The sequence below is a fragment of the Phoenix dactylifera genome, chromosome 2 (genome assembly GCF_051530095.1).
Source record: "Phoenix dactylifera cultivar Ajwa chromosome 2, Ajwa_hap1_PhDact_Kaust_v1.1, whole genome shotgun sequence".
NCBI lineage: Eukaryota > Viridiplantae > Streptophyta > Magnoliopsida > Arecales > Arecaceae > Phoenix > Phoenix dactylifera.
Genome location: NC_143191.1, coordinates 2,788,077 through 2,813,905, shown reverse-complemented (window position 1 = coordinate 2,813,905; position 25,829 = coordinate 2,788,077). Strand labels below are relative to the sequence as shown.

The following is a 25,829-nucleotide window of genomic DNA, read 5'->3' as shown; positions in this document are numbered from 1 at the left end:
AACGATCTCGAGTTCGAAAACTCCAATACAATACCGAGTTAGAGAGACATATCCAAGCATTACAGGCAAGATAACATTGGCCCCAATGATCATATATCCTATGAGATAAGAAAAGATTTTATATAGAAACATTTCTAATACAATAAAATTATCCTATTTTATGTATATTACTTTGCAGATAGAAGGAATGGGAGTTTCAGCTGAACTAGAATTCTTGGATCAGCAAAAATTTATATTGAGCTTGGAGAACAAGGCCTTGAAGCAACATCTAGATGGTCTGTCACAGGAACATCTTGTGAAATGTCGTAAGTAATCGATTCTTGGATCTCAACTATACCTCCATGAGCATTCCATATATGTCATTGGTATATGCTAACTTTTATCAAAATAATCCTCTCTATATAGTGAAGTTATGGTAAATTGTGTTAGGAAAGTAACATGACATGGGAAGTGGATGCTTGGTTTTCTTTAAAAAATATAATCACTTTCGAAATAGAATTAAATTTCTATTTATATTTAGTTTATCGAAACTTAATCAAAATCAAAGTCGCTGGGGATTTTGGAATTGAAATGACAGTGAGAAAGAGTTAAGAAAAATATGCACGAGAAAAAAAAAATAAATGCAAACATGAAGAAAAGGAGCTAACACAAGTCATGTAACAAACTCTCTTTATATTCCTATATCTATATATACTACATATAGTTTGTTTAATTGTATTTGAATTTTGAATTATGCATGCATGTATGTATGTATACTAAATATAATATAATAGTTTTAAAAATGCATCACTTAATAATATTATAGCCTATAAACCATAGTATTATTTTTTTATTTTGATAACTTCTGTTCTTATCAAGATGTTGACATAACAAAACATAGAACTTTGTTCTGTTATAAGTCATAAGATCAAACAGTGACTATAGTTTCTTCTATATAATATCTTCTCTAAATTATCACTATAATCATTTCTAGAACCGTGCATGTGGTTGGAGGGGGAGGCTGCTAAAGGAATGTAGAGAGTTAGAATACAAAAGGAATAATGCTTCCGCAATAAAGTATATAAGATATAATCCACACACATATCCGTTTTTAAAAGGCATTGCATGCCTTGTTTTCTGCATGCCATTGTGAATCTTACAGTTCAGTGACAAATATTTAATATTCAGGTACATAAATGCAATCTGGCCAACCTCTTTCACTAGCTCAACATGGGCATGCCTTACTTTTTAAATCCCTATCCTTCATCCAAGCTCACAACTCACCCTTCATCCATTACTTTTGAAGTTCTTGATATGGATGAAGTATTGACCTGTTCATGGCGCATGCCTGAAGTCACTAATTTTGAGGGGAAAAAAGCTTGGGCCCTAACCAAGGCACATGAAATCTAACTTCAGGAACAAGATCCTGTGATATCATTCAGTGATAGAGTATGACATGAACATCTCCACTGGTCAACTTCACTGTTCATTAGACTCGAACATCAGGGGAGTGTGAGAAAGAATAGAGGGGTTTAGAGAACCAGAAGTATTCTGCATGTTCATATTCAAATCCTTTTGTGTTTCGAAGTCATTTAGTGCTTAGAAATAGTACTAAATGCTAGCTACATGTTATTTTCTTACCTTAAGCTTTCTCCTGTTATTAATATCCTACATTTTTTTTTTCAAATTTCAGAATTTGAAATTTTGTTGTTGGAGTAGCTCTATCTAACTAGGATAGGATTATGATTCCTAATCTTTCTCATTCTTCTTCATTTTCTTTACGAGAAGAGATTAATCTAGCAATATGCCTCAAAATCACCATTAGTTAAGCTTGTCAAACTGCTGGTCTTGATCTTTTTGCAAGTCTGAAATGGTGTAGATATGCCTTTGGTTGATGCAGTCCAACAGGAGATGTTGGAGCGAGAGATTGCTCGTCTTCGAGCATTGCATCATCATCAGCAGCAGCACCAGCAGCAACCACCAGCTCCACCTACCCACAGTCAGAGCAATAGTAGAGACCTTGAAATACAATTTGCCAATCTCTTTTTAAAACACAAGGAGTCAAATTCTGGGAGAGAGCCAATTACAGGCCTCCTCCATATTTGAAGTTTAATTTCCTGATGCCGCCTTTCAGATATTGCCAACCAAGATGGACCTTTGTATCCTATATGACCTGAATAACTTTAAGAATCTATTCATCCTCAGCTTACGAGGTGTTAGGTTTTGTTTTTAGTATTATGTTTTATATCTCTGTATTCTAATTAGTTTTTTGTCGATTCTTATTGCAAACTCCTTAAATCTTCTTGAAACACAGCTGCTGATACGCCTCTGATACGGCTGCTGAACTCAACCTGGGCTGAGATAAAACTCCACCAAAGCTTCACTGATTTCACTGATATGCTGACTGATACGCCACCGATACGCTGACTCACATGCTGATGAGGATTGGTGTGAAGAGATGGAGCTGAGCTGGAGCTGAGGAGGAAGCTTAACTACTAACCAAATTCATTTAATCAGTTCAACTGATAACTGAATTCAGTTGAATCCAGTTGTACTAGTTAAGTTAGTTTCAGACTTACTCATAAATAGATATATTCATGATGTAATAAATGAACTTCCGGTAAGAAATAAAGTTAGTCTTCCTCCATCTAGTCTTCTCCCCTCTCTGTTCAAAGTTTCAGTCTTTTGTCAAATCTTTTTACAAAGATATGTAATTTTGGTCTGCGTATCTATGCACAAGAGTGATTATGGTAATCTAATGCTTACAAAAAGTATGTGCTTGCGAGCATTTAGGACTATATGAATGCGAAGTTTTGGAATGACCTCAATCATAGCTATTTTTGCAAAAATTCTGATTCTTTGCTTCCAAGAAAATCAGTATGTGCCAACAACATCATTTGATGTCAATTTTGCTGAGTAAATACTTATTATTGTCAAGAAGGAGAAGTGGCACATTCATGCCAGCACATGCATACAAACAAAATTTTCAACTTGATGATCCTCCAATGGCTTGCAAAACTAGCTGTGAGTTACCAATATCATGAGTCATATTTAGACACCACATTGTTGATGAAAATTCCTAAGGTTTTTATGAAATAGTTCAAACAGTGTGACTCAATTTAGTTATAATTAACTTGTTGTCTGAGACTGTAAGGTGCCCAGAGAAACCAAGCCTGCCCAACCTATGAAAAAGCATGGGATGAAGTACTAAATAAGGCTCCTTAATACCACAAGCCCGAGTTTTTTTGCTCTACATCAATTAAAAAGCTTGAGATTTTTGTGTATCAATATTTTATCATTATAAACTAATTCTAGATTGCATCTCTCCGACAATATTTGTAAGGTATGAATTAATCTATTTTTTTTAGAAAAAAAATAAGCTAATAGTTCAGGTGTTCTTAATCCATGCTACGTAGGAAACTTTACTATTCCATGTTGCTCTTAAGTTTGAGTATGCAGGTTGTTTTCTTTTGTTAAGAAGTGGGGCAACTGGTGCAACCTGATTGGGATAACAATGTAAGAAGAGATGCATCAGAATAGGAATTTGGAGTAAATGGATTTTATGGATTATACTAGTAAATGTATTTACTTATTATACTATCTCCATTTCCACGAGGGACTCCCATTGGCTCCACACTTCGATCAATACATTCCATTCTCTTTAAAGTGAGGCATTATTCTCTCATCCTTGGACTAATTGCCATTTTGCATCCACTAGTCTCTGTTGATTCACCATTTTATTCCCAATCATTAGTTTCAATTGTCCTAGTTTGTGCACAAACTGAGCAGTACAATACAATTAAGCATAGTATATTGTGCATAAAAATATGTCCATCTGAGTTTCAATGATTAAACATAAAATGTTTAACTATGTAGAATCCTGTTTTTAAATGATGGTAGAATAAAGGGGCTGGTTGCCTTTGGCAAAAGTTGCATATGCATGCACAGAAATTCTCCAAGCTTTGGAATATAGTTGACAAGCCATTTCACACCCAGGACTCAGATAAACTCAAGTTGATGCACTGGGCATCCCATGGAATGCTTTGCAATCTTTTTGTTGGGATAGCTATTCCATTACATAGTCTAGGAAATATTACATGACTTTGGTTGTTTAAAGCAATCATGCATTTTTTGCTCACCTCCCAATAAATGAATTATTGCGTTTAATATATCAACTAACTTTATACAGTGTATGACAAATTGATGATGATGATGATGATGATGATGATCAGTGACATGGAGGAAAGAGATGGAGGGCAGAAATTTGCTAGCTTCATTGTCCTCAATCAGTGACATGGAGGAGAGTAGCACCGGTCAATATTACTAGTAATTGTGTAAACTTTACCAAATGAAGGGCTAGATATCGAATTGATGAAACCATGCTTTCTGCCCTCCATCTCTTTCCTACCATGGTACTGATTTGTCCCCTTTGATCCTTGAGTAGTAATTTGGCCCTCGGATAAAGCAAGGATAAGACTTGGAATAAGCTTTCCATATGTTAAAAAGCTTTAAATTCAAACTGGATAGCAAACTAGCCTGGATTCCTAACCTGTGGTTCAGGTTTTATTTTGTTTCCTTTTTCTTAAAATATAGGTGAGCCCGTGAAGACAATAACTTGCCGAGGTTCATGAATATATGAAAGATCATCTTGAGAGTAGTGGTTCGTGTATTTTGGTTTTCAATGTGCATTTAAGAGGTTCTTGTATTTGGATATTCAATGTATATTCATTTGGGTTTTCAATGTGCATTTAGGTGGTTCATGTATTTGGGTTTTCTATATGTACCTAGGAGTCCTATAAATTATATGTAATTCTTGTGGTTTTCGCAAGAGGCAAGTACTAAAGAAAAATTCTGAAGTATTTGACCTCTTCATTCTTTTCTCTTTAGAGAAATCTCTCTTCCACGATGGTTCTTTCTGTAAAAGGGGACTTCTTGTAGATGACTTCATTTGTTAATGACTTTGGCTTCAATACGGCGCATGCTGAGTTGGTTCTTTGCGCATGCGAAACTTGTCTTGTCTGTGCAGCATTCCTCTAACATTTCCTGCGAGTTCGAGAAAGCTATTGATGACATGAGTTGATGGTACTTGGAGAAAAAATATGCTTTGATAAATGTTTCTGGTACGTATGTCCATGAACTTGCTTGTTACAGAAGATGAGGGACATGGAACGAGGGTGTACAGGAATAGTCTGTTACTAAAAGTCGGCCATGCCTAAGCTGCATTTTCTTGCATGACATTTGTTTTCTCTAAGATAATTGTGGGAGGTATCAAATGGAGCCAACTCATTTTAATATATGAAATACACAATGTATAGCGAACCCACATGCCTTTCTGGGGTGTCTTTCTCATATTCACCCACCCTCTGCCTATCAAAAGATTCATACAAATTCCTATGACCTTGTTTTTGGGCAATACTTATATTGCTCAAATTGATACACTCATTTTATTTGTTATTACACAACATACTTGTGTTTATACTGTCTCTCAAAAGTCTAGCTGACGATCAAGAGCAAACACCATATGAAACATGTTCTGATGGAAATAGAGTAGATGTGAGTCGTGCGACGCTTGCTGGATTAAGGAAGAGGCAGAAAAGGTAGGATTTAACCATGAAATGGATTAGGCTGAAGAATTAGAATTGTGATTACCCATGATGGGTTCGTGTTTACACTACTGAGGATCATAATATTAGTGGTAGTTATGAAATGAAAAAAAAAACAAAGAAAAAGAAAATCTAGTGATGAGATAGAGAGTACAAAATGTTGTTTTAAAAACAAAAAAAACAAAATGCTAAACCGAGGAGTTTTCTAAATTGGTGACCTCTAACAGAAGGATAGGAGTTGTATTGTATATTTTGTATAAAAGAAGGATTTACCTTCGCTTACACGAATCACCGCTGGGGATCTGTGTAGGTGGATGAATGGAGTTTTAAATGCTTTAAGATCTGTGTGGGGTATAATCTAATGGATGGCATTGCAGAAAAGGATCATTCATTCTTTCTTACGAAAGAACGATCCAAACCCGAGCAAAATGTTGTGCTCTATATGCTACTTATATAGTGGTGCATAAAGCCGCTGGTTGCCACCTTTAAAATCTCTTGACCACGAAGCTCCTGCTTAGTATAGTATTTATTAATCGGACCTTAGGGCTGGAAAAAGTCACAGGGCCTTAAAATTAATGGATTAAAATTAAAATTAAAATCCAATCTACTAGAAATAGTTATGATGTCATATAATGAAATTAAAAACCAACTTAATGGGCTAACAATGATGACTCAGTTTTACACATGTATGAATTAAGAGCAAAGGCCAACTCACCTGAATAACCCCTACGATGATGCATATAGAAATTAAAATCCAACTCACTTTGACGCATCAGCATAATCCTTATCCAGATGGCGATCCGATTATGGTAACATCGGATGCTATAAAAAAGAAGCAATACAATTGTACTCCCCCACATCGAAACTAAGCAGAGCAACCATTGCATATCTTGTGCAGCGAAGTAAACGTTCGAAGTCCCCCAATGGCCTTTGCTCCGCTTCCGCCTTCAACGAAGTCGTTCCTCTTGCTCCTCTTCCTCGTTGTACTCCCATGTCTCTCCCACCAGCAGCGCATCCGCCTCATTCACCGTGATTCCCCTGAGTCGCCTCTTTTCGACTCGAGCAGTACCACCACGGCCGAGAAGTACTGGCGGAGGATCCACCGGCGCTCGGTTGCCTACCGTGACCACTTCCAAGCAGCCCTGGAGGGCCGCCGCAAGTCGCTGACTCCGTTGGCTGTAGAAGATGAGGAGGCCGGCTTCGATCAGGTCGGTGGAGAATACCTGATGGAATTCACCATTGGCACCCCTCCGGTGCGGGTGACAGGGATGGTAGATGTGGCGGGCGACTTCATCGGAACACAGTGCGTGCCGTGTCCCGGCTGCAGCCCGTCTCCGGGCCCGCTCTACGACCCCTCCAAGTCCTCCACACGCAGCACCTTTTCTTGCTCGTCGAACGAATGCCTTAGTCTCGAGAGGAATAAATGCAGTGGTGACGATAATTGCGAGTACATCCTGTCCTACGCGAACGACGTCCCGACCAGCGGCGTGCTCACCTCCGACGTGTTCACAATCAACGACGTGACCTACACTCACATGCCTTTTGGCTGCAGCAGCGACGACTCCTTTTATACGAGACTAGTTCCGGCAATGGTGGGCTTCACCGGGAGCGAAATATTCTCGCTCGTGTTCAAATTTAGTTCCCAAGAGTTTACCTTCTCCCACTGCTTTATGAAGGATTGGGATAACCCCTTCGCGAAGAGTTCCAGCGATCTGCACCTCGGGAAGGATGCGAGGTTGAACTGCAGGACGTCGAGCCCCCCGGCCAGGTGCCCGGTGGGCAAGGCGTCACAGTTCTTCTCGCCCACCTTGAGAGGGATGGGCGTTGGCCCGGAGAATCTGAACCTCATAGAAGAGTTAGTGGGAGGCGAATGTTCGACGGTCTTCGTCTCGTCGACGCCCCTCACCTTCTTGAGGAAGCCGCTGTTCGATCTGGTCGTGTCCAAGGTCAGGGAACATGCTCGCCTGCCGGAGGCGCCGCGCCGGCCAAATGACCCTTGAGATTTGTGCTTCAACGGGACCTTTCCAGATGTGGTGGAGTTGGTGCCGACGCTGGCAGTCTCTTTTGACGGTGAATTGGCGCTAGGCTTGGTAAAGTCTCAAATATAGGCCGAGGTGGGTCATGGAAGGACCTGCCTTCTCATCGCACCGACTGATGGCGTCAACATGATTGGGACCTACTTTTAGATGAATAGAAATATTGGATATGATCTTCGTGGTCTCAATTATCGGCTCTATTTTGACCTTGATCAGTGTGGCTGATGATTTCAAGTGCATTTATCTGATCGATAGATATATGCATGTAATTTGTCTGCAGATTTAGATTTTAGATTGTGCAGATTTTTTAGTTATGCATTGTTATATAATTAGTTGAAAACTAGTTGGAAGTATTTCGATTGTTTATGTTTCTAATACAAAGTCATATATAGTATAAGGAGTATTCGATCCCTTGTTATATATCTAACTATATACATGCATGCGGCAACATCCTACGTGATTTTTATTATTGTAATCCCTGCACCAATATTATTATGGGTCCACCCATCAGCATCCGTTTTAGCTCATTGATTAGCCACAGCACCAATCACACTAGAATGATGTCAGCGCAGGAACAGAAATGTTGGGGTGCGGGTGGGGGTAGGGGGTTAAGAAACTATCCAATATAGGAGCACTGGTATCTCAAGAGAATTAATACTGCATCCAAAAAAAAAAAGGAAAGCGAGGGGTGCAAGAATAAATCAATAAAAACCAAACTCATTAGCCCCTCATACGGTGTTTTATCTAACATATATAAGGATCACAAGAACATAAAAAAGAAGCAAACTAGGAACTCCATCATTCAAGAAGAATGCAGCCTGACCTGTTTCATAGGCTCCCGTCCCAACATCCAGTTGCAACGCTCCTCCAGATTGTCTTCATCCTCCGCTTCTTTCGCTTCTTTCTTCTTGGCTTTTTTGGCCTAGGTTTCTCCATTTATAACACGAAGGAGATCCTGTTCGAGAAATTTCTCGGCTGTCTGGGTGAAGAAAAAGCCATCATTACCATCTTCTTCCCATTTCTTCCCTACTTCTTGGCCCCCTCCTAGCACTCCTCTTTTCTCTTCTTTGTCTTGGTCTCCTCCATCGATGTCTCGTTGGAGGTCAAAGCCGAACTGATCCCAGGGAGTCTGAGTGAAGAAAGAGAGAGACTTTAATTTTTTCTCTATCAAGATTCTCCGCAAAGAAAAGTACAAGAAGACTTGCGCTTCATCCTATTCCTACCGGTTGTCCCCTTGTGTTCGTGTTTGAATGTGGGTGTCGACGTGGGTGAAAAGTTAATACCTATAGCTTATAATACCATAATCAAGTCTCAGGCTGGATGGTATATCTCAGGTGCCTAGCTTGAAATAGGTAGAACCTGCTGGCGGAGGCCGATGTGGGCCAAGCCAGCAAGGCTCGCCTGCGGCGGAGATCGGTATGGGGCAAATCACAATCGAACGCCGAGGGGCACTTGGGATGGTCGGTTTGAAGACCATGGTAAGCCTTCACTATCACCTGCGGGTTTTAGTGAGATGGCAGCGCTTATGATCCTAACATTGGTATCAGAGCCAGCGGCACGGGTTCGATTCTCAGGATAAGCGATAAAAAAAAAAAAACTCCCTTGCTGGGGGGAGAAGATTGTTAGCGGAGGCCAGTGTGGGCCAAGTCAGCACGGCTCGCTTGCTGGGGAGAGATTGTTGGCGGAGGCCGGTGTGGGTCAAGTCAGCAAGGCTCACCCGTGGCGGAGGTCGGTGTAGGCCAAGTCGCAATCGAATGCCGGAGGGGCGCTTGGGATGGTCGGTTTAAAAACCATGGTTAAGCTTTCACTATAACCCGCGGGTTTTAGTGAGATGGCAGCGCCTACAGAACCATAGGAACCCAATTGCCTTCCTCAAGTTCTCTCCTAAGTTGTTGTCATTGTTCGCATGAGTGTTTTATGTTCTGTTCTTTAACCTGGTGTCTAATAGATGAACGCTGCAGAACTATATGTATTGTTTGATTTCACAACATTGGCCATTAGTTGGTAAAAACAAAATTTATTCCCTGCATCAGTGTCAATGTTGTGCAAGGCCTACTCAGCCTTCATTCTAGATTTAACATTGTGTTCTATGTCTTTTGGTGTCATCAAATTTCGTCAAAAGACTGCACAAAACCAAGTAGTTGATCCAACAATGAATGGAGATCCAGCCTTACAGCTTGTTAAAATCTCCTGATTTTCGGACAACTTGTGGACCTAAAAGTGATGCTCTTAACAAGTCTTCAACTCAGACACTAAGGAGATGGGACTGTAGCCCTTGTGGAAGCTCCTTTAGAAACTTTCTAGTCATAAAGGTTTGCAGGGTGGGCCATTGGATGACTCGTTTCACAAACAAATATGTAAAATGTATAGTATAAATAAACTAAAATTAAATTAAAGGCCAAATATATAAAATATAATATAAATAAAACAAAATAAATACAAAACTAAATTTATGAAAGTGAACATTATGATGGAAAATAAATCATACAAGAAAGAAAATATCAAACTAGGTTTTCCAAAAATAAAAAAAATGGAATATAAATATAAAACGAAAAATGTTAGCTAAATTATAAAATAAATAGTAAAAAAATGAATAGAAAAGAAAAACTGAATATGAAAAACTAACTAACCTAACAACAAGAGTACAAAACAGTAAACATACAAAAGAGAATATTATAAACTATTAAAAAAATAATATCACAAAGAAAACACAAAGCAAAATGTATAAAAAAGACAGAATACACAAGAAGATTTATGTTTTGAAATAAACATAAAAACAAAAAGAAACCAAACAACAAAAAAAGGCAGAAGATAATATATATATATATATATATATATATATATATATATGTGTGTGTGTGTGTGTATGTATGTATGTAGAAAAATATAGAGAAAATAACAAAATAAAAAAAAATAATGATACAAATGATACGTATTGTTTGGTAAAAGAGGATTGAATGAAATTACCCCAGCAGGCGTATTCAAAATAGTGGTTGGCAGACGCTTTACTTTTTGGAAGGGTTTTCGGGAGGGTGGGTGGTGGGGCTCAATATAAACGGAAATTGGATTTTGATAAAAAAAATAAGTGGAGAGTAAAAAATGTGCGGTTGCTTTTTTTTGTTTTGCCAGGTACTTAACTTATTTCTGCCTCTCAGAAACAAGAGTAACAGCTAAAAAATGCATTCATTTATTCTTTAAGCCAACAACTGTAGGTCCGATTTCTACAAAATTTTCAGCTCAATCTTATACAAATATCTAAACATTTTCTAAGTAAACAATTCAGTTTTGATTCTCAAGTACCTATATCTCAACTCGAGCTTGTCCAAAATCGATCCATCTCCATCCCTAGATCCATCCTAACCTATTTGGAATAGTTATATCATGAGTTATTCTAGGTTTTCATTCCATATTAGATCATAGCAAACGACTGCTCCATCTCACGAAATCACAGCCGTCCATGTAAGTTGCACATGCCCAATCACAAGTTTGAAATAATATATGATGTATGTACTACCACCGTGATAGTTCTATCTCCCAACATTTTTCTTATTCCAATTTTATCCTTCCAATTCAGCATAAGCCTTGCTCGAACAAAGATAAACCCGGCCGAGCCCTAACCGAATCTTTCTCATCTCCTTTCCGTCGCGCAAAGCAGGACATAGCCGTCTTGGGCCTCCCTGAACGTCGTCAAAAGCCTCCTCCTGATCCTGGTAAGACCGCAGCGGGCTTTTTCTCACTTTTTTTACTCCAATTTGTGCGGCCGTTCCTCGCAATGATTCCCCCCGTTTCTACGTCCAAATCATCTCTCTTTCGTTTTTGCTCAATCTTAATCAAACATCGCATTACCGTCTCTCTAACCACAAGATATCGGCAATATTTTCTTTAAGGAACGTACCATGCATTCTCACCGTTCGGGGAAATGCCTAACTAACTATTCTTGTTGTTACTAGTTTCTATTCGTATGAAAGTTTTAGATTTTAGTGGTCGTTGACTAGTGCTGCTGTGGACGCTTTCTGGTACCTGGATTCAGCAATAATTTATATCAGAATGAATACTTGGTGTATTTAGTGGAATAAATATTTCTGAAACCATTGGCCTGAAATTAGAGTTTTATGTTTTCATGTTCTGGATTTGTTGGGAATTTAAGACATTGATGGTTTAATTCTTGGAGCTCCAAGTACCAATCCCTAAGTTGTGGGTAGGTTCTAATTGGGTATAAGCACTCAACACCTTACAGCTTTTAACCCCTATTTGTGCCTAACTCTGCTTGGCCTGCTTCGATCTCTGGTAGCAAAAGTTAAATTGAATGATTCTCTCTGTAATGTTAGGAATCAATGTTTCTGCTTTATGATTCTAATTAGAAGAGCGCCGCTTCGCACCAATCCGTTTCCTTCTTGGAGCACCGGTAGCTTCCAGTTCCCCATGGAAGTTGGGTATTGGCACGGTACATGGGGCTCGTGTGGGTGATCGGCAGGCCCCATGTACCATATCTCCAATCACTTTGCTTGGGGACAAGAGTGGTGCGGCGAAGCATTTTTCTAATGAAAATATTGGTGCATGTTTGATGTTAACTCTGATGCAAAGTGGGCATGCAGAGCTACAACTGAAAGAAATGATTTCCTTGTTCAAAATTCCACTCAGTGCATTCAGTTTCTAGAAGGAGTTCACTGTCACGCTACAGAATTCACGAAATGTTGAAGCCTTAATTTGTTTGTTTTTGAAATCATTTATGGATCATTTTCAGTGAATTGCATTTTTGTAGGTAGGTAGGTAATCGATGAGATCTGATTTCACTGGACACAAGTCTATAGACTCCTACTATGAGGGATGGTTTTACATGTATGGACTTGATCCTAAGCCACAAAAGGGATACCTAATATAGTTGCTGTGAAGTTTTTCTGTTAAATTACATTTTATTTACTAAGATTCAAATTGCTTTTGATATAAGGTGATTTATATAATTGATCTAAGCTGTTTCTCTTTGAATCGAATGTCCTAATATCCCTTGCATGTATCCATCACCGGACAAATACAAATTGAATTTGTTTTAATTTATATGGTTTATCTATAATTGTATGGTTCCTCTTCATTGAATCCCTCTCTGTACAAAGTACAAATTGCATAGATCTCTCCTTTTTTTTTTTTGATATGAAGGGTATATGCCCTCTACTTAATTCAAGCAGTTAATAATTTGCGTTTTCTCACAGATAATTCACTATTCAAGTGGTGATCCGTAGTGGCAGAGAATCTAAATCTTCAAAGGTTATTGACATTGTAAATAGCCTGTTCAGGCAGATTATATCACTCTTCCTGTTTCTTCTTGATTGGTTTTCATATTTAGGGAATAGTGATAGGATGAAGCTCATTAATACCTTAAAAGGTCTCCATGTTTCTGCTGCCTCGTCCAAGAGAATTATAGTATTACAACATCGCCTCTTCAGTGCCAATGTTGCATCGGGGGACTTAAAGTCCAAAAGCTACAAATACCCAGCAGTCTATGATCCATATGGACCTAGACCCCCTCCATCTGAAAAAATTCTGCAGCTTGCTGATCGCATTGTTGCCCTCCCAATGGAAGAGCTGAAACAGATTGGGCCTACTCTCTTGGACAGACTGAAGCAACCCAAGCCACAACCAATATCTTCTGCAGGTTTTAATTTTGGCCCGCAGGCGGGGGCTTCTTCAGACAAGGCGGAGGAGAAGAAAGCAGAGAAGACAGCATTTGATGTCAAATTGGAGAAGTTTGATGCTTCTGCAAAGATCAAGGTGATCAAAGAGGTTAGGACATTCACCAGTCTCGGGTTGAAGGAGGCCAAGGATTTAGTAGAAAAGGTACCAGTTTTGTTGAAGCAAGGTGTCACCAAGGAGGAGGCCAATGACATCATAGAGAAGATAAAGGCAGCTGGCGGTGTTGCTGTAATGGAGTAAATGCCTATTTATTAAGATGCCGAATTCACAATTGATGAGATAAAATTCTTTTTGGTGTCAAAGTTTGATATTATATGCATAAATTCATGTCAAAGCTATAACTCTGTACATGCAGACCTTTCCAGACATGTATCATTCTTGATATGCATGTGTTTTGGGCATGGAAAGAAGCCTTTCATGTTGCAAGAGGTGTTTGAGTTCATTGCTCTCGGCACTTGGGGTAACAGCTCCTAGTGCAACAAGTACCAGCTTAACTTGGGGGAGGGGGGGGGGGGGGTGGGTGGGTTGGGGTGTTAGTAGCAGTAGGCAGCAAAGTCGCTTTGTTACCTATTCCATTAGGAACCACGGAATTTTTGGTCCTTGAGACAGGTTTGTTGGTAGCTTTCAGTTGAAGGGCATCAGCTAAGAGGTAAAAACACAGAAGTTGGTTCAATCTTTATTATCATAATTTGAGTTTCTTTAAACCTTTATTTTTTTTTCATGATCACTAATCTACTTAACTTTTGAAAGCCTTAACTTTCATGAATACTTGAACTGTTTAAAATCATGGATAGTAATGGTTTCTATATTCATAAATTGTTGTAGGTTCTCTTATATTCTGCACAGAGTCTTTTTCTGCAAATAACAACCAGAACAAAATGGCACATGTAAAGACTGGACTAGCCATTTCTCTGGTTCATTGACAAAAATTGGCATTTCTATCTTTACCCGGACATGATCCATAGCATTGATGAATTAAAATTGGAAGTGAATGGTAGCTGGTGGTGAAGGAATTTAATTATCTAACCAGATAAACTGATTTAGATCATTTTAGGTTTTTGTTATTTGAATGGGATGTTGTTATCTTCTTTTTTGGATTGGTTGCACATAAGCAAATTTGAAGGGCAGAAAATGCTTTAGGAGTGACATTGGAGAGAGAACTGATTGCAATGACAAAGTACATAATGCTATACTCCTGTCTTTAGAATACAAAGAGATGTTAGCCTGCCTGGGTTTTTTGCATTTCTCATTTTGCAATTTGTAAATTGTGAAATTGCTGAACTGGTTTTAAACTTGGGCCAAATCCTAAAAAGCCATGTCATGAAGCCTCACATTATCACATATTTTCCTTAAGATAAGTGGCTTCTCTGTCTTAGAATTTTCATCAAAGAGCAAGGTTAGATTCAGATAACCCTTCACATACCTGGCAATTGGATTAAATATTCCCTCCTTCATTTGTTAGAATATTGAACACAAACAGCCCTTCTTAGTTCCTTGAAAGTGGTCGCCTATAAATTATTTTTACTGTTGCCTTGGACATCTCATGTTGCGAACTTATGGGTTTTCTTCGGCCAGCAATCTTTCTGCTCTTCCAATTAAGCCATTGTTGTAGTGATAATGGGCAATCTTTTTCCAATAGAAGAAAAAGGCAAAACTCGAGCAAACGAGAATATAAGAGCAGAAGAATATACCATTAGGAAATTTCCATAGAAAATTCATTTATTAGAATCTCAAGAAGGATTACTCCGAGGAAAACATAATGAACTTGGCCCAAGAGAATCAGAGGTGTTGAAACTTAAAAAATAGCAGACCAAATTTTGGCATGTGTAGTGCATGAAAAAGAAAAGAATGAATGCGATCTCCAGTTTAATTGAAGATTTGTTATCATTTATATTATTTGATACATCTACTCCTGCTTTTGGTGTGGATCTGAATCAATTGATCCGACATGATCAATCTAGCCCGACCAACAAGACACCGAACCAAAATCCAACGAGGTTGGGTCCACAGGGGGTCAGATTTATTTGAGCTAAAGAAAATCTCCTTGAGATAAGCTCTCGCAAGTGTCAGGTCAGTGAGGCCTACTAGTGCTCATCAGTCACAAGTCTCAGGTAATGCCAAGTTGAGCGTCTGTATTACCATAACTAAAGCTCCCCCGCACCAGAAAACGGGCTGATTTTTTCATAGGTTAAATCACTGGATAGATTTCCAATGTGGCTTTTTTCTGCACATGATCATCACTAAAAATGGAGAAAGGAGTTTATCTCCTTCTTTTTTTTTTTTTGGTCAAAACAGCTACTCATATCATATAGTTCGAACGTGAGTACAGCCCTCCAAATCACGAGAAAGTAAATAGTACAACTGTGAAGGGACATCTGAAGGTTGATGCACCCAAATTTGCAAGTTTACAAGGAATTCAAGGTATGAGATCCTCTACTGGAGCTGATCAAAAAAATTGATCACCAGGTTCCAGATTTTAATTGCCTTCAATGGGTATTTTATCCACCACTAAAGAAATTTCCATCTGATATTCCCATCAGAAATTGAGGAAATGACTTTTTTCTTTATTTAAAAAAAGAAAGAAAAAAGATTGTAGAGTTGTGATTATGTGGCATAAATATTCAAAAATATTCTCTGCAGAGATAGGTACCACCAGTAACCAGGTTACATGGGAGGCATTTATTATCTGCTCTCCATAATCAACCAAAGTCACAACTGTTACAGTATTCTTGTAGAATCAGCAAAAAGAGTATCACATGTATTGGAACCATAGAAAAATGCTGCAGATACACGAGAAACAAAAAGAAAGCAACAGCAAGCTCTTTAATGCCAACCAATTTCTCCATCCTATGGTTCTCGCATTCCATTGGCATGCTTTCACTTCTTTTCCTCCTAGGACAACAAAGAAGGCAGTCAGGCAAATCAATTGCTGAAGTTTATCGGATTCACATGGTTTATAAGCTTATGCATTCACAAAAATAGATAATCTATTTTGTGACCAAATGAACAGCAACGAAAATTAGCAGATTGAAGTTAATATATGCATTTTCTAATTTTGTTGAGGTTATCAGTGATTGTAGTACATAAGAGTCATGCTACATCGAAGCAAGCTGCTACATCTATGGGCAAGCACAAAATGCATAATGTGCCCGGTATTCAAGAAGAAGCTAAACAATGCTCATTTGATAACAAAGCAACATTACAAGCAAGTAATCATGTATTGGAGTACTCCATGATGTTTGGTCCACTTATTTAACCTCCAAAGGCCTATCAAACTTTCCCATTTATGTGGAAAGGCACAATAACAGAGCTATCATCTTCAAGGTGCAAGGAATTAAATCTTTGTTAGCTACCCAGCTGGACCAAATAACGAGTGAAAGTGTTTTTCAGATCAGCCCCCAAAAGTTCCGTCTTACAAGTGAGTATTCAGAAAGATGGGATTGCTCTAGAGCATTATCATCAGGGAAACAATATAATTAAACCAACACAAACAAATCTTAACCCTTATTCTAGGCCACCTTGTTCTGATGTCCCAATTTATTGACATCCATTTTCCCAAGCCTTGCTACATTGTTACTTTCTTCTATCCATCCATCAGCTACATCTTAACTCCTTGACATCCTAACCAACCAGTTCGTAGTCAAATTGCATTCTTTTCACAGCTCCACAACCGGTGTTGTAAATGGATCAGATTGACCCATTTCCACTCTGGGATCAACCTGAAAATCACTTGTTCCATTCCAAACCAATGACATCTACATCAAGCTTGGATCCAAAAGGACCCATTTCAAATTTGGATGGGATATTATCATAAGAAAGCTGATCTAAACCTGAACAGACCGAAAACTAATACAATATCTTTTCTTGCCCACCCTGAACCTTATGGGATTCTAAAAACCTAGAATGCTACTATCCATAACTTTCTGTAGTTAATCATCAGTTTACGTTGTTAATAATAACTCAGCTTTGTTGCCAATCTGACTTGCCTCAGCTAGCTGGCGCCCCTCTCATCAGCAAAGAACTAGGATTCCGGCACCTCCACCACATTTCTTGAAAAAAAAAAAGAAAACAAATGTTTTTTTTCTGAATTAATCTTTTTTTAGTGTGTACATTTGTTATATCTGTTCTTTTCATGCACAATATTTGTAGAATATAATTTAATATGCTAAAATTTATACATGTTCCTCATGGCTTGTGTTTGGATTTCTTTGACCTGATTGAACTAGGAAAAATCAATGGGTCATTAATAAAACTATGAAGATCAACATGATCCAAGTTGAAGTGGATCAGGCGTAGGTTCACATTTTGAACCCACTCAAATACAATTCAAGTTTTGATCATGATAGTAGCCAATTTAACCTTGCATCTCTATCCACAACTCAGATAAGCATTACTTAGTCCCCAGATAATCTACAAATTCTAATCACATCTTTCAGTAAAGACTACCCGTTTTTGCTCGAGTAATACCAACTGCATAAATGATATCAACCATCTGACCATCCATTTCTTTCGCCATCTCTGCAACTTTTAAGTTGATTAATTTTTCTTGGAAGCATCACCTATTGACTGTCAGTGTTGTTGAGGTACCCACTGCAGATCATGTGGTGAGTTATTTGGAAATTTAGATGCCCTAGAGTTTTAGCATGTGCTTTCTAACATAATCAGAATAGAGATTAGCTGCTGTATATCATATCTATATTGGAACAGTTGGACTGGGTCATAATAATGGTTGGCCTGATTTTCTTGTTTGGGCTTCTGCTGCATATTTTACATGGATGATTATCCACTGATAAAGAAAGGCAACACCACAAAAAGAAGATAGCTTTCCATGATTTCACAACGAACCCAAATATCAGAACCTTAATATTCCTGTTTTGGCCAGCAGGCTGGAAGTTTTCTTAACAACTCACTACTTTTCATCATTTCTCACAGCCTAAACCTTAGTTCCTAGATTCCACAACTTCTCACTTAGATTTGATGATGTATGCTCAAATCTTTAAAGGCCACAGGCTTCTACCTTTCCTTTCAAAACAGCAAGACACCCAAGTCTATCCTTAAATAAAATCTAAACAATAATCTATCTTTTAGAAGTTTGTATGAATACATAATTCATCATTTGAACACTTCTTCAAAATTCTAATTTTTAGTAGATATGTTCTTTTTCATTCTATGTTCCTTTTTACTTGATATACTCTCTCATATCAATTTGATAAAAAAGTCAGCAGTTTCGTGCTTCGTATCTATCTATATATTTATCTTGTAATTTTCCTTTGCCTATGAAAAAAAATTCATTCTTCTATTTTTTTGAATGATCTAGAGTCCTTATGTTTATTTATTCTTGAATCAGTTCACAGTCAAAGTGTAAATCCTTGCATATGTCACAGGAACAAACATCTTCCATTACGTACAGAAAGCCCTCAAAACCATTATCAAATGCAAATAAAAGGGTAAAGCACCCAGCAGAAAGAAAAAATTAGAGCAGGAGAAACAAAAAGGACAAATTTTCCTACCATATTATGGGTATAACAATCAAAGTTACAGGGAAAACACATCCTCGCCCAAGCAGACTTTGTTGGAAGAAGTTTTAAGCAACAGATTCAACTTTGCTTCTCTAGAAATGGATAAACTGAGTCAAGCCAGAGGAGAGGCAACAGGAAACTAAATTGCCAATAAAAGAAATAAAATGATAACTTGGGATGTCATATATCCCTTTATGAACAAGAATGAGCCTTACCCTCAAGCACTGAGGCCATGCTTGAGGTTAAGACTCCTAATTGTTAGTTCAGGGTAACACAACTGAGAGAGTGAAAGAAAAGCAAGCACCACACTACCAATACTCTGAAAAGAATTATTACGTTGTTGGTAGAAACTCCAGCTCCTTTCTGAAAGCATTTTCTTGAACATTTCCAAACATTAGCTTCGTGATGAGAAGTTGTAAGTGATAGCAGAAGGGATTGTAAAAAATGAAATTCATGTTCTAATAATACAGCTCTGGTACAGTCTTAATCTATGACCCATTATATCAACAACTATGTTATCTTACCATATGATATTCAAAACCATGGCATTCAGAAAAAAACATATTTAGAGGCAAAGATCCTGATTTGAAAAATAATACAACAATATCCACCAAGATCCCAAAAAGAATACAGATAACTATAACTGTAGAAAAACAAAAATAAAAATAAAGAATGCATATGACATTAAATGCTTATTCATGTTGAGACAAATATGGGAGAGAGGGGAAAGAGAAGCAATAACGTAAACACACCTATCACCAGCAACATATAGCACCATTAGCTCATAATTTGTGAATTTCTCAAAACAACTGCTTTGTCTATAATTTGTGAATAAATTGTTGAATTCATCTAGTATTGTATCATTTTTAGTTAAATTGATTACCTCATAATAATTAGGAAACTCATTTTCCCAATATTAAATTCAAGATTTCAAGAACTTAATAAGTTTGAGAATAATGTCACTTTGCCACAATTATGAACAGATTGTTGTCTTCTTCCTACCAAAAAAGCTTAAACAAAATGTAGAAATAGTGCATAGTTATAGCACTAAATTAAGCATTTATAGAGAAATGAAAAATAATTTACTTGTGTAGAACCAGAAGGAACAGCTGAAACCTTTGGAGACAACTTTGGAGGTGAACCATCAAATATGTAAGAGCATTCAGTATATGCTGTTCCAATCCCCACTCCAGCACCAAAAGCTACAGATGCCCATCGAGTTGTTGGACTCCCTAAGCAAACAAAACAAGCAAGATATAGACATTTTAACTAAAGCAAAATGCCCGCAAAGAGTATAATATATGGAAAACAAGTAATTATTCAAAAGATACAAGCGACACCTACTTCAAATGTTACAAAAGTAGCCTGAAAATCAATAACCAACAAAAGTCGATGCTAGGTGATCATAGCATTTCCATGATAATAAAACACAACTAAGATTTCCGAAAAGAACAAAAAGGAGTTTTCCAGTGACATGTTTTATTCACATTTCTAAGCAGAACATGCATTTCTGTTTGTAATTTTTATTCTTATCAAGAACAGAGTTTATAATGTCTTTGATATTATAAGACGAATTACTCCAATAATTCATCCAAGGTCTTAAGCCTTCATCCTTGAGGCACTCTGTACAATAAAAATGCACCCCATTAGTTCAACTCTTGCTCAAGGGGAACAAGAAAATTGCACCAACTAAAAGCAGGAGTACATTTATCAAATTTGAGGGAGGGGACTTCCTATCATGTGATCATAACCTTCCATGCATCAATTACAAGGGCCCAACACCTGTGTCTTTAGACCTAATAAAATTGAGTCAATTCATTAGTTTTTCCCAGTGTTTTAAAAGGAAATTCTAGCATGCGAGCAGTGAAATGAAAAGGACCAGATAGCGCATATGCGGTTATTATTTTTTAACTGTATAAAAACACATTACATTAAGTATAATAACAATAATAGCAATTATTTTTGGATGGATAATAACAATGTTAGCAACAATAATAACTAACAATTTTGCCTATTGCTTACTACCTAATATCTAATACCAATAATTATAAAAACATTCTAATATTACCAATAATCATATTAGGCCCACTTGGAACCCACATGAAACCTCACCATCAGCTAAAACCCGCTTCCCCTACTCGGGCCCACGTAAGAATGGGTTGTATATGTGACTTCAGAATGCTAAGCAAGCTCACATATTAGCCATATATATGCAGCCGCAAGATGCTACATGGACCGCCTTTTCAGTCCATTTGCAGTATGACCACATATAATAACTGTACATAGGCAATGTTGTGCAGTCAAGTGATCGTATATGAATATGCAGGTCCATGTGCGGCAATGTGCAATACATTTTAAAAGAATGATTTTCCTTTCTTTGGTTAAGGAATTTTAGCACTAATGGGTCAGGTTGGATCATACTGGGTTGGATCCAGCTAGGATTAGTTCAGTGAGGTAGGCAAATACAGCTTATCTAGCACCGTCCTAGATGATGTTCACTTGGTCAACCAGGTCAAGTAGTCCTGACTCACTGTTGGGTCGGGTTGAGTATTGCTTGCAGGAAAATTTGTTTTAACTTGTTCCAAACCAGACCTGGCCCAACCTATTGCCAGCTTTACTTTCATTATATCAATTTGGAAGTTGAGAGTTAAAACTTTATAGCTTTTTCCTTAGTTGATCTCCATTTACACTTCCCTCGGCATGTAGGTTAACTTCTTGTAATATTTGTATATATTTCTCTCTTTCAGTAAACATTATCTTCTTTGCATTACAATAATATGGGCACACAGATAATAGCCTCCAGGCACATGCAACATGCACTAAGAATGAAGAAGAGAGTGTTGGACTGGAAAGAAAGCTACAAGAAAAAAATATATTTTAATGGAAAACAAGTAACCAAGACAAATTGCTGTATCTGAAGATAAGCATTGCACCAACAAAAACATGGCAACTTGTTAAATTTCAGGACTTTACAACTAGAGGAAGGGTGGGGGTTCCTTTTTTCCCTTTTCTTTTTGGTGGAACAGCAGGGTTAGGTTTCCAAAACAATCTAGAGTCCTAGACAAAATCAAATCTGAAGTGAATAAGGTATTTGTTTCTTCCACATTTACATTTTCAGATTACATTTACATATGCTCGATTTGATCATCCCTTTAAAATTTGTATTAAATCCATTGCATGCCATATTGATAACCTCATATGCATGATATGACCAGTTCAATGAGAAATTTAAAGATTAGACAAAAACCAAGTTTACAGTATTGACTTCTCCAATGCACTGATCATAGCTGAGAGCAAATATGCACATTAGAAAATTGGCAAAGTGGTAAACATTTGTACTCTGAAACTTTTTCTTTTCTTTTTTTTCTTTTTCTTCTTTCTTTTTTTGTTAGCATTACTAACCACTCATTAATATCATATACAGATGACTCAATCATTGGAAAATCTCCTCAAGAATATGAGAAGGGGTGGACCAAGGCAAAGATAAACATCTACTATAAATGCAAATAAACCCTGAGTATTTGACTCTCTTTCTTTTTCATTTTCAATAATGCCCCAGGCATCTGCAAGGTTCTAATCTTATAAAAAGAAGAAAGAAGGAAAAAGAAAATTCAAGCTAATCAACAAAGTAAGAAGCGTTACAAAACCTTTTTGCTTCACCCATCAAAGGGAACAATTGAACTTGAACTTTGGCTACAAAGTACAAACCATTTATATCGCTGTAATAACATTAGTTGGTATATTGATAAAAACTAGCCTGAGTCACATATTACCGTATCTATGTTTGTTCTGAAATAATTACATTATATTGAAGGATCCTTCTTGACCAATCCAACTTTGATCGAACTCTTCCTTTCAGAGATATGATGCAGGTGGAGGCCAATGGTTCTTTTTGGTAAAATCATGTCCTTCACATCTAAAGTGACCTTAGTTATTGAATGTACAAGTCATTTTATTGGAAACCGAAAATCCCTTAGAAAGTCATACTTCACTCAGGTACTTGTCTTAAAGAGAATCCTTATTTGTACATGGATAACCTTTTTCAACATGGTCGATTTGAAGATAATTGTGCAAAGTGTAATAAAGTGGGTAAAACCAAATTCTGTTTTATCCTAAATGGTACCTCCAACAAATGAATTTGGAATCTGATTGGTCCCATTTCAACAAGCAAAGCATAAGACAAAATCAACCTCATAGCTTATCCTTGGGTAGAAATAAACTGAATAAAGGACGGGGGCAGACATGAGTTGCATTTCCTTTAGCTACCAGCAGTCACTGTAAGGCAAAATGAATGCCTAAGTTTGTTTTTTTAAAGTACCTCTGGAGTACCAATGGTTACCAAAGAGAGAGTTTTTGGACCTCCATACATATAGCAAGTTATGATCTTATGTGATGAATCCATTAATAACAAACTTGAGGGTGTGATTTCCTGTTAATTCCATGGTAATCTGCATACTTCTTATTTTCTTGCAGTTTATGGAAAAAGCTTCATTTGATGAGGAACATATACAAGTATGTGACTGAAGAAAGAAAAGGTATAGAGCGACATCCACTCGAAAAGCAGACAGACAATATAAAGACAAAACAAGATATTGCAATGTGCGCCATACTCAAAATCATTGGCCTCTTCTTAAGCTGGACCTCTTCTATTAAAGAGAAGAAGGAGAAGAAAAAAGATCCACTTCGGCAGCAACTAGCTAATCATCATTTTGCTTCATCAGGGAGCTGATCTATAACTTTATTACTGCTCTTGTATTTTATTCACTCCTCCCTCTTCCACTTCCCTTTCCCTTGTCTGTACCTTTGATTTCAAATACTTAATGAAATCAAGGGTGGGCCTTGATGCCCACCTCATCTTTCAAAAAACTCACATATTGAAGATAGCTTCTGTCTATTTTGATCCTTAATTCCATCATTTCACTGACATTCTTCATGAACAGGTCCACCAATGATAACAGCATCAATTTCAATGATATCTTACCCCATTACCCTCTCACTTTCAGAACCTAATCCCCCCAAAAACCTAGCCAACAAGAAGAAGGGAACATCGATAAAGCTACCAAAATTATAACTTGGTACCTAAATCACCATTGGCCTAACCAACATTAGAAACCCTAAATAATCAAAGAATCCAACAGCAAAGCTACAAGCATAAATCATTAATCAATCTCAACACGTCCATACAAAAAAGATTTAAAAAATTACTAAAAAACATTCTTAAAGAACAAGAAGAATACATAACCATCTGAAGATATCCACCCCCCTCCAAAAAAAAAGGAAAAAGAAAAACGAAAACGCAACAATAAGGGTCAATAAGTATCAACAAAACCACAAAAAAATTCCAAAATTCCCTCAAAACCCATCAACAAGCATCGAACTAGGTCTCACGATCGAATCGGATTAAAGGAAAAAAAATAGGAGAAAAAAGGGGAGGGCTCTCACGGAAGAGGAGGAGACCGCTGAAGGCGCCGGCGAGGGAGGAGTAGAAGAAGCGGCGGATGGTGAGATCGAGGCAGGCGTCCCACTTGGCATCGAGGTCGTAGCGAGGGGGGATCGCGGCCTGCTTCTTTTCTGCCGCCATTGCCGATCGATTAGACCTTCCTTCGGGCTTCGGCGTTCAGCCTCTTTATTATTCCTTTTCGGCCGCTCCTCTTCCGTCTCGCTTTGGTTTCCTTTTACCTTTGCGGGGAGGGCATCCAAGAAACAGGCCTTCGGAAAAAAATTAGTGCGAGTTTTAGCACAGGCTTAGTTTTATGTGGTCATATTGTACGATTTTTGATGCCCAACCATGGAAGCAGACCGTTCGATCGCAAAAAAAAAAAAAAACCAAAGCCGTCGACAGCAGGATTCGAACCTGCGCAGGCAGAGCCCAACAGATTTCGAGTCTGTCTCCTTAACCACTCGGACATATCGACGTGTGACATGGGATGTGTCTATGATTTATTTTATTTATCTTAACAGGATTCGAGTATTCAGTTGAACCGAGTTCAAGATGTGAGGCCCGATGTCACTTCTGTCTCACCGAGCTGCAGGAGACATTGGTTCCATGGACAGAGCAGCATGTCATAGCTTGTGCAAGATGATGATCTTATATCTATTTGTGTCCTATTTGTGTCCAATTCCCTTATTCTTCTCCTTGTTCCTCCTCCGCTAACATAGCCCAATACTTAGCAGTATCATTCCAATAGTGATTGCAACAGATTCCTCGACCTTAACCTTTAACCAAAAGCCTTAACCCATCTACATCAATTTACAATCCAGTCAAACAAGAATGTTCCATGGCCAGTTCCGAACTGGACATCAAGCCTCTAATCTGATAGTCTGATACTGGATTTATGCTCAAAAAAAAAAAAAAAAAAACTTTCAACAAGTCTGATAGCCTCAAACTCGAGCTTTAAATAAAGAAAGGTGATGTTATATCAGCATAAGGTAATTAATATTATATTAGCATCTCACTCTCAGTCACCACTTTGTTCACCCCCATCATCACCTATGCAATGCCACATCTAAGTCCTAGTCTTGATTCTTCTACGCCGATACCCCTACCGGCCCTTACCTTCACACTCATCTTGCGTAAATTTAATCTCTTTTAGAAAAAATGGCGTTGCGACAATCACACGATGAAATCATCGTCAAGAACACAAGGAGTACTGCATATAAATTACCAGAGAAAAGAAACAAATAGAAATTAAAAAAAACAATCCTGAGAAGCTGAGTGTTTTGGCCGAAAACCATGCAAAAATTCAATCTGGTAAGGAATTTACTACAAGTACAATCTGCGTCATCTATGCAAGAAAACCAAGAAACGGAGTCACTAGCTACTCTCGTAGCGTCGAGAACTCTATTATGGTGAAATTAATAAGCGAGAGAGATGATTACCTTAGAGAAGAAAAAATGGCGTTCAAGTGGAGGGCGGCGAAGAGGGAGGAAGGGCCGTGGATTCGCTACAGGAGAGGGTTTGAGAGCAGAAAAGAGAGGCATGCACGAGAAAGCGACAGTAGTTT

At 37.9% G+C, this 25,829-nt stretch overlaps 4 protein-coding genes, 1 long non-coding RNA gene and 1 other non-coding gene across 11 annotated transcripts; 3 read left to right on the top strand and 3 right to left on the bottom strand.

Annotated features, from left to right (window-relative positions):
• Positions 1 to 187: 187 nt before the first annotated feature.
• On the top strand, positions 188 to 2,085 carry LOC149768175 (uncharacterized). Its single transcript, XM_089929319.1, has 2 exons — positions 188 to 305; positions 1,859 to 2,085. Exons 1-2 carry the CDS (start codon positions 188 to 190, stop codon positions 2,083 to 2,085), a joined length of 345 nt encoding a protein of 114 aa, XP_089785445.1.
• A 4,420-nt stretch (positions 2,086 to 6,505) lies between these two features.
• Positions 6,506 to 7,582, top strand: LOC103716634 (aspartic proteinase CDR1-like). Its single transcript, XM_008804715.4, has one exon. The coding sequence runs from the start codon at positions 6,506 to 6,508 to the stop codon at positions 7,580 to 7,582; it is 1,077 nt and encodes a 358-aa protein (XP_008802937.4).
• A 3,588-nt stretch (positions 7,583 to 11,170) lies between these two features.
• Positions 11,171 to 13,732, top strand: LOC103716605 (Ribosomal protein L12/ ATP-dependent Clp protease adaptor protein ClpS family protein). Its single transcript, XM_008804657.6, has 2 exons — positions 11,171 to 11,328; positions 12,826 to 13,732. Exon 2 carries the CDS (start codon positions 12,974 to 12,976, stop codon positions 13,544 to 13,546), a length of 573 nt encoding a protein of 190 aa, XP_008802879.3. The 5' UTR covers positions 11,171 to 11,328; positions 12,826 to 12,973; the 3' UTR covers positions 13,547 to 13,732.
• A 2,178-nt stretch (positions 13,733 to 15,910) lies between these two features.
• Positions 15,911 to 24,554, bottom strand: LOC103716606 (MICOS complex subunit MIC10-like). 6 transcript variants are annotated; one of them, XM_008804658.5, is made up of 5 exons: positions 24,268 to 24,554; positions 19,912 to 20,057; positions 19,162 to 19,223; positions 18,817 to 18,917; positions 15,911 to 16,198 (listed from the first exon to the last, which is right to left on the bottom strand). In XM_008804658.5, the coding sequence occupies exons 1-4, from the start codon at positions 24,404 to 24,406 to the stop codon at positions 18,842 to 18,844; spliced, it is 423 nt and encodes a 140-aa protein (XP_008802880.1). In that variant the 5' UTR covers positions 24,407 to 24,554; the 3' UTR covers positions 15,911 to 16,198; positions 18,817 to 18,841. The 6 variants fall into 6 exon arrangements, 4 of the variants coding, with proteins under 4 accessions (XP_008802880.1, XP_038989744.1, XP_008802882.1 ...); XM_039133816.2 differs by having other exon boundaries at positions 19,942 to 20,057; XR_605551.6 differs by lacking the exon at positions 19,162 to 19,223 and having other exon boundaries at positions 24,268 to 24,551.
• On the bottom strand, positions 20,288 to 24,253 carry LOC149768174 (uncharacterized). Its single transcript, XR_016399084.1, has 2 exons — positions 20,531 to 24,253; positions 20,288 to 20,448 (listed from the first exon to the last, which is right to left on the bottom strand). It is a non-coding gene; the product is annotated as an uncharacterized LOC149768174 (long non-coding RNA).
• Positions 24,555 to 24,658: 104 nt separating the features above from the next.
• On the bottom strand, positions 24,659 to 24,740 carry TRNAS-CGA (transfer RNA serine (anticodon CGA)). Its single transcript has one exon. It is a non-coding gene; the product is annotated as a tRNA-Ser (tRNA).
• Positions 24,741 to 25,829: the final 1,089 nt, after the last annotated feature.

Bases quoted from the DNA above. Each gene is read 5' to 3' on its own strand.
- LOC149768175 (XM_089929319.1), top strand. From the start codon at position 188: ATGGGAGTTTCAGCTGAACTAGAATTCTTGGATCAGCAAAAATTTATA. The intron at 306-1,858 runs GTAAGTAATCGA...GAAATGGTGTAG, and splicing joins GGAACATCTTGTGAAATGTC to ATATGCCTTTGGTTGATGCA.
- LOC103716634 (XM_008804715.4), top strand. From the start codon at position 6,506: ATGGCCTTTGCTCCGCTTCCGCCTTCAACGAAGTCGTTCCTCTTGCTC.
- LOC103716605 (XM_008804657.6), top strand. From the start codon at position 12,974: ATGAAGCTCATTAATACCTTAAAAGGTCTCCATGTTTCTGCTGCCTCG.
- LOC103716606 (XM_008804658.5), bottom strand. From the start codon at position 24,406: ATGGCGGCAGAAAAGAAGCAGGCCGCGATCCCCCCTCGCTACGACCTC. The intron at 20,058-24,267 runs GTGAGAGCCCTC...TTGTTTGCTTAG, and splicing joins CAGCGGTCTCCTCCTCTTCC to GGAGTCCAACAACTCGATGG. The intron at 19,224-19,911 runs GTAAATTATTTT...CTCATCACGAAG, and splicing joins TTCCTTCTGGTTCTACACAA to CTAATGTTTGGAAATGTTCA.